Source organism: Hyla sarda, chromosome 10 (assembly GCF_029499605.1).
Source record: "Hyla sarda isolate aHylSar1 chromosome 10, aHylSar1.hap1, whole genome shotgun sequence".
Lineage (NCBI taxonomy): Eukaryota > Metazoa > Chordata > Amphibia > Anura > Hylidae > Hyla > Hyla sarda.
In genome coordinates this window covers 89,191,588-89,200,171 of record NC_079198.1, presented here as the reverse complement: position 1 = coordinate 89,200,171, position 8,584 = coordinate 89,191,588, and the positions used below count along the sequence as shown (strand labels likewise).

General features: G+C 41.0%; 1 protein-coding gene across 1 annotated transcript in view; it reads left to right on the top strand.

Annotated features, from left to right (window-relative positions):
- Positions 1-635: 635 nt before the first annotated feature.
- Positions 636-8,584, top strand: part of ANKK1 (ankyrin repeat and kinase domain containing 1) — a 132,655-nt gene continuing 124,706 nt past the window's right edge. Inside the window, exon 1 of the mRNA XM_056543656.1 lies at positions 636-870. Coding sequence (XP_056399631.1) covers positions 683-870 — 188 coding nt within the window. The 5' untranslated portion in view covers positions 636-682. The remainder of the gene's footprint in view (positions 871-8,584) is intronic.

Sequence of the window (8,584 nt, the reverse complement as noted above, 5' to 3'; positions counted from 1 at the left end):
ATAGAACTTCACAGCACCTGCAGATTAAAAATCCATTTTATTTTCTTCTTTTAATATCCATGTAAAAAAGTGTGGTGCAAGACAGACATGACACAGGTGAAGTCCTTCTTCTCTGACACGTTTCCCCCTACTGGGCCTTAGTCATAGAGAGCTCGGTAGGGCAGAAATGTGTCAGAGGAGGAGGACTTGACCTGTGTCATGTCTGTTTTGCACCACACTTTTGTACAGGGATTTTGAATGTCAGTTTATTAAACATAGGCCATTTTAACAAAAAGGGATAGTCCAAAGAAAATAACCCATTAAATAACTTAGATGCAAGAGGGTTTTCTCTGAGTGTTAGGAGGATAGAAAAGGAGCAAAGCAGTAATATTAGAGAAAGTAACTGATCTCTTTTATGATAAATTAACCATGTCTCATCTCAACTTAACTTAAAAGGTTTCCCCATGAAGGGATTATAAAACAAGAACTGCTGTTTACATAGTTCCATTCTATATGGACATAACATAACTATAGTTGTGAAACTGGTATTTGCAAGAATGGAATTCTATGTGCATTACACATTACTCGCTCCCGCCCTCTCTGTCTAACTCAGTAGTTCTTAATCCAGGAAGAACAGCTCTTAAAAATCTTACAGACTGACACACAAGTCCTAACAAATGTGCAAGAAGGACTCTTCATTAACATGGCTGTGGAGGGGGGAGAACGGATTAGCAACCTGACACAATTTAGGAAGGAGGATTTTGAGAACGAATGGACTCCTATAGCTCTAGGTGGATTTGGAAGAGTGTACAAAGTGAGGCACAGGAAATGGTGGTCGGTCTATGCTTTGAAATGTTCATCTGCTTTTTATGGCGATCCAGAACTTGAAAGGTAAATTTCTATTTGTATTTTAGTGCCTGAAAGTTTTATAGGTGTGGTATCCCTAAGAGATACCAAAGCTTTGATCCAGGGAATGAAACATTCCAAAGATAGATTACACTATAGATTTGTATATTTATATACATATATATATATTGCTTCTTGCCTTGTATGGGGATGTGTAAGGTGTAAGTTCAGGCCTGGCTGACCCCTGTGAATTGCCAAAAGTGCCTACTATAGGTCTTTAAGCATTAAAACTGAACCTTAGAACAATGAAAGTAGGTGCCTGGTATCATGAAGACTGTTTTCTTTTATATCTTGGTCCAGGCCTCCATCTACACCAGCAAACTAATACCAACCACATCCCATTTTTCCATCATTTTAAATATTCAAAATAAGACTCAGAAACAAGGTGTAGACTAAATTGGTCAAAGTAGCTACATACATAAAAAAAACAGTTACTCATTAACAATATATATATATATATATATATATATATATATATATATATATATATGACCAGGAGAGCAGTGATATAGTGGTTTAATCCAAGCAGTGATTAGCTTAATAGCTGTTAAACTCCCCTGGCTCCCATTACCTCTCTCTGTGTGCGAAGATTCTCTAGTGTAGCTTAGGAAATGTAGCTTGATACTGCTCTCCCCTTCTTTCTGCTTAAAACAGCTGGCAGGGATAAATGTATCACTAGAAGACAGACTAAACCTACAACTTATAGGAATAAACTGAGACTCCTAAAATGATTTAGGGGACAGAGGTTCTAAGTCACTGATATATCGCTTGCTGTACTTGGAAATCTGAGAAGGTACAAATTTTACTCCACATTACAGAGATTTTATATTAACCAATCCTCTGTGAGAGAAACCAAACCAATGCACGGAGGCCAAACCTTACAACTCATAGGACTTGAAGGATAATAACTTGGTGCAAGATATACATGAGACAATAATGTCATGGTAAGATGCAAAAGATCCACCAAGTGCTATAAATTGAGATGTTTGGTCTTCATGGTTTTGGGGAGTCAATATCTTGGTTGCTAAAAACTGATTCTGAGTATACAATAGATCTACATAATATCAGGCCAGTGTTTTTAATGTTATGGCTGATCAGAGTAGACCCTAGTGGTAAGTGATTTCCTTAAAAGTCACTGCCAAAACTGGTCACGAGGTAGGGGGGAGTCAGCAACAGCAGAAACCGATTCTGTAACAGTACAGTAATTCCTCCAGATTTGAGTGCTTTGCTACCCCCCCCCCCCCCCCACACACACACTTTCCTTTAGATTTCTATACTGTTCTATTTAGCTATTGAAGTGCTGCTTCTACAACCAGCCTGAGCCCACTAAGGGAACCTCTGGTACTCTGATGAGTTAGTTCAAACCATGCTTTTATGATAGATTAATTACAAATGTTTTATAATGAATACCATTTACTTACAGTGGTTCTTTTAAAAGTTGAAAAGAGCAGAAGAAAAAATTACTTTGCCCATAAATTCTTCAGGCAATAACTTTACAAAATCCAACCCTAACATGGGTAGAATTGTTTCATATGTTTATTGTTTAATGTTAAAAAAAAAACATAGATATTTCAGAGTCACATGACAAAAAATACACAATGTAGATGCAAAATAATGTTTTTCCTGATATCCTTTTGTCCACTCAACATAAAACTTGCAAACCTTTCTTTTTTATATCTAATATACAGATGCATTGTAGAGCTGAGTTGCAGGCATGCACTGTCAACAATGTTATTGGTTTTCATCTCACCTTTTTGTACTGTATAGCATACTAGCTGAGTACCCGGCGTTGCCCGGTTTTTCCTTCCTCATCCTTGTTGGGGAGCAAAATCAACAAAGGAGGAAGCTTTTGACTTAAAATCCCATCCTCATATATTGTTGTCATATCCTAACCCCATATCCCGTCCTCATACCCCGACCTCCTATCCCGTCCTATCTCGGCCTCCTATCCCGTCCTCCTATCTCGACCTCCTATCCCGTCCTCCTATCTCGACCTCCTATCCCGATCTTCCTATCTCAACGCCCTATCCCGTCCTCCTATCTCCACCTCCTATGCTGACCTCCCATCTCGACCTCCTATCCCAACCTCCTATCTCCACCTCCTATCCCGATCTCCTATGTCCACCTCCTATCCCGTCCTCCTATCCCGTCCTCATATCCCGACCTCCTATCCCGACCATCCTGTCCTCCTATTTTGACCTCCTATCTCGACCTCCTATCCCGTCCTCCTATCTCGACTTCCTATCCCGTCCTTCTATCCCGTCCTCCTATCTCGACCTCCTATCCCGTCCTCCTATCCTTTCCTCCTATCTCAACCTCCTATCCCATCCTCCTATCTCAACCCCCATATCCCGTCCTCCTATCTCAACCCCCATATCCCATCCTCCTATCTCAACCCCAAATCCCATCCTCCTATCTCCACCCCCTATCCCATCCTCCTATCTCCACCTCCTATCCCGTCCTCCTATCCCGACCTCTTATCTCGACCTCCTATCTCCACCTCCTATCCTGACCTCCTATCCCGACCTCCTATCTCAACCTCCTATCCTGTCCTCCTATCCCGTCCTTCTATCCCGTCCTCCTATCCCGTCCTCCTATCCCGACCATCCCGTCCTCCTATCTTGACCTCCTTTCTCGACCTCCCATCCCATCCTCATATCCCGACCTGTAATATGTGTACCAGGTATTGAAATGTCTCCAGCCGTACGGAAGTTATGTGGGAACATACATTTCCCATTGATTTGCATGGGACTTTAAACAAAAACCCTGACCCTCACAAATGTGGGTAGTTAAGGGTTAAATTAACTATCCTATATTTTAAGTGGACATATAAGTAACATGTGACCAAGTATTATCGAAATGTCTCCAGCCGTTTGGAAGTTATGCAGTAACATATATTTTCCATAGACTTGTATGGGACTTTAAACATAAACCCCGCTCCTAACAAATGGGGGGTGAGTAAGGGTTAAATCACCTATCCTATGTTTGTTGCTGACATATAAGTAACATGTGTGCCAAGTTTCATTTTAATATCTTTAGCCGTTTGGAAGTTTTTGTGGAACATACACACATACACACACACACACGTTGAGTTTTATATATATAGATATGTTACAGTAATGTGATGACTGTACATTCATGGTTTGTAGGAAGAAGATTCACAACATACTGTGGATAAACAACCATGACACACATGTTTTTGTAGATATTGTTTCTGTGGGTGTACATCCACATGGCTGAAATAAGTGAGCACTAGATGCCTTATAATTTGCCAATATATTTGAAACTGAATTTCAGGCTGGGTTTACATACTGATAGTATTTTAGCATGTTTTACTAAAAGTAGAAAAAGAACCAACACAGGGAGAAACTATAATGGAAATATATGCTTCTTATTCTTTGTTTCGAATGTTTCGAATGTGTCTTATTGGTGATTACTAGGTATACAATTGTGTGGGTAACCACATGAAACTTATGAGAAAGGCAGCACCTCCTTAATGAGTAACAGCTTATACTTAGCAATTTTACTTTATTAAACAAAGTATTCATAGTTCACAATGGTATTTACTCAGCAATAAATATGTTAATTAGGTATTATTATTATTGGAGCCAAATCTATGACATTAAATCAGTCTATCTTCCTATCTATCAATCATATTATATCTGTCTTTCTGTCTATTTGTAAACATCTTTGGTCCTCTCATAATGTCTTGACAAGGGCCGCTTGTCAAAGCCTATCAGGAAATGGTAGTGCCAGGCCAATTGCTCACACCTGGCACTCACACCTTTCATTACAGGACATTACAGGGCATTTAAATGGGCATCTGACTAGCTCAGATGCCTGTAATTGAAGTTCCTACCCGTCACCAGTTTTCCCTAATCCCTGTCCATATTCTTGTTGTTACGCCGAGCGCTCTGGGTCCCTGCTCCTCCCTGGAGCGCTCGCGGTGTTCTCCTCTCTGCAGCGCCCCGGTCAGACCCGCTGACCAGGAGCGCTGCACTGTCTCTGCCGGCGGGGATGCGATCCGCGTAGCTGGACGCGCCCGCCCGCGGGTCGCATCCCAATCCACTCACCTGTCCCGTTCCCCGGCTGTCACGTCCTGACGCGCGCGGCCCCGCTCTCTTCTCTGAGATTTAAATGGCCAGTGCACCACTAATTGGTGCCTGGCCCAATCAGTGTCAATCACTTCCATTGTTATAAAAACCCACTTCCCCTTCCTGTCCCTGCCGGATCTTGTTGCCTTAGTGCCCAGAGAAAGCGTTTTAGTGTGTTCCCAAGCCTGTGTACCCAGACCTTCTGCTGTTGCCCCTGACTACGACTCTTGCTGCCTGCCCTGACCTTCTGCTACGTCCGACCTTGCTCTTGCCTTGTCCCTGTGTACCGCGCCTGTCTCAGCTGTCAGTGGGGTTGAGTCGCTATCGGGTGGAGCGACCTGGGGGTTACCTGCCACTGCAAGTCCCTCCCGCTTTGCGGCGGGCTCTGGTGAAAACCAATAACCCCTTAAATTCCATTCCCCTGGTACGGCCCACGCCATCACCTCACTGACACAGAGGATCCACCTCCAGTGTCCTCGCTGCATACCAGTCTGGATCCTGACACTGGTCTGTCTGTGTTCCTGACCTGACTTTTTCCTGTTACCTGATTACTGTTCTGCTTGTTGTTTTGGACCTGAAGATGACTTTCTGGTTTGACCCTTGTTAGTTCAATGTTTTGATTCTGGTTCTGATTTTGCACTGTGCTGCCCTCCTGATTTTGACTGTCTGGATTGTCCCACCTTATCATTTATTCTGATTTGGTATCGTATTTATTAATCTGTTGCTGACCTGGCCTGTCTGACTTCCCTTGATGCCCCATACACTTAGCATGTTTAGGGATAGTCGCACAGTTGGGGGCTTCCCTTTTGGAGGTAACATCTGAGTAGGTAGGAACAGTGGTTTGGGGAGTTTAGGTCTTTACTGGTCTCTACCTATAGTGACACTATCTATAAAATGCATTTTTCTTGAGTGGCTACCTTCAAAGGAAGATAATTGCAGAACAGTTTAACTTGTTCTCTATTTACAATATATCAGTTTAGGAAGCTTAGTGAGGTACAATACAAATTATGATTATAACACACCATCTTGATGGTTTCAATACTCACAAGTAGAGCTGTTACTAAAACATTGAAGTATATTCTAAGAAAGCAGGCAGGTTATTTAGGTGCTTTAGATATTATATCTATTATCTCTATATATCTATATATTATTATCTCTATATATCTATTAACCAAAAAGGATAACATACATTCAGTAAGTGGCCACACTTCTCAGAACGAGGTGCCTTGGGTTTATGGGCTTGGCGAAATGATATATGGAAGTATGAAGTGCAGTACCACAAATATTCCTCAGGAGACCCCAAGCTAAAGGCAGAGGAGCAGCCTCTTAAGTGCAGCCAAGAAACAGTAAATAATATGCCCCCCCCCCCCCAAGCTTTCCTAGATGAGGGTAGAATTTTCTGTTACTTGGATGTAACTGCACAGCAGATGTAGTCAATAGGTGCGGAGATGAGACGCTGCAAGCAGCGGTGCACAAAATAAAGCCCTAGCCCAAAATTCCGGCCAATCTTGCAGAAGTATAGGGTACTTTAATTTTAATCATAGCAACCATTCTCTACTCTGCTTCCTCTCAAATACAGTGGCACAAGCCAACACTACTCCATAAGGCCTCTCCTATCACTTTAATGGAGTAATACTTCCTATCAGTGATGGAACCTTTTTAGTCATGAACCAATAATACTTTAATCTGTGGCTTTAATTAAAAGGGAGAATGATGATTAGTCCTAATAACTTGACCATCATGGAAGTTGGTACACCAAGGTGATTGTGACTGTACCAGGTACTCATGTCTCAAGAGTCTCGGTAACTGGGTTTACTAATAAGTAGTAAATTAGTTTAGTGTATAATAGTCACACACACTTCTGATGAAAGATATAAGAAGTAGTCACATTTCTCCAGCTGTGGAAAAAGTTGGCAAGATATATTTATTATTTTGTTAATTTATTATGCCCCACTCACAGTCCCTCAAAAACACAATTCTAGGTCTAGGTCCAAAGGGTCATTAGTCCTTTGACCCCTGAAGACACCTGAAAGGGTAACTCTTGCTCTAACACTGAACTCCCTTTCCTATTGGTTTGTCCCTGATGGTAGCACTGGTATTCTCTGGGTGGGGCCGATTATAAGGGAACATATGTGGAAAAATGTATCCAATAAAAACATCAAAGGCTTTATTTGATTAATCAGGAAAATTTACAGTGAAATTCACAACTAGTATAGATTTTAACATCACCCAATAAAGTATAGGATGTCTTTACTGGATACTGAAATACCTTTATTCTCTTTGCAACAAGTGGTTTCCACATGTTCCATACATCCACATATTTTATTGACAGCTTCTGTTTATTTATCAGGAGACTTGTACTGTTAAACGGGTACTCCAGTGGGAAACTACTTTTTTTTTCATATGAACTGGCTTCAGAAAGTTAAAAAGATTTGTAAATTACTTCTATTAAAAAATCTTAATCCTTCCAGTACTTTTTAGCTGCTGTATGCAGAGGAAGTTGAGTTGTTATTTTCTGTTTGACCACAGTGCTCTCTGCTGATACCTCTGTCAATGTCAGGAACTGTGCAGAGCAGGAAAAAATCTTCATAGCAAACCTCTCCTGCTCTGGACAGTTCCTGACATGGACAAAGGTGGCAGCAGAGAGCAGTGTGGTCAGACAGAAAAGAACAACTCAACTTCCTCTGTAGTATACAGCAAAGGATAAATACTGGCAGGATTAAGATTTTTTTAATAGAAGTAATTTACAAATATTTTAATTTCTGGCACCAGTTGTATGGGTAAAGGTGTAACATGTAGCTTCTGGGCCCCAATGCAATATCTATAACTGGGCCCATGTATACAATGTGCCATATTACTGGCATCTTCTGATGGGGCCCCCTCAATAATAGGGCCTTGTGTGACTGCTACTTCTGCACCCTCTATATTTACATCACTGTGTATTCTTTTAAGAGTGACATGAAAGGCTATATTTATGCATATATATATATATATATATATATATCACGTGTAAAGACTACACACCCTGGGAGTTATTCATGGATAAATATTTAATACCTTAAAGGGTACCTCTCATCAATAAAACTTTTGATATATTATAGATTAATGTATGCAGAATAACTTTACAATTGCATGTTATTAAAAAATATGCTTCTTTCTATTTAATTTTCCACTTTGAAGAAATGACCACTAGGGGTCTCCCTAACAGTCCTGGCAGCAAGCATTTCAGACTCATGCTGAAGTCCTAAACACTACGAGCTGCCAGTCTGCTTTATTCACAAAGGAGAACACTCAGAGCTGCCAGCCTGCTTTGTTCACAGCCTGTTTGGCTGTGAACAAAGCAGGCTGGCAGCTCTGAGTGTTTAGGACTCCAGCATGAGTCAGAAATGCTTGCTGTCAGGACTGATCGGGAAAAATACATTAGAAAGAAGCTTATTTTTCATTAACATGCTATTGGAAAGTTATTCAACATTCATTAATCTAAAATATATCAAAAGTTTATTTGATGAGAGGTACCCTTTAAAGGTGCCTCATTTAGTGGCTACCCACAACCTAGAAAGTAACATGCCCAAAACCAAATGGGCTAACCTCATTAACTCACCCCA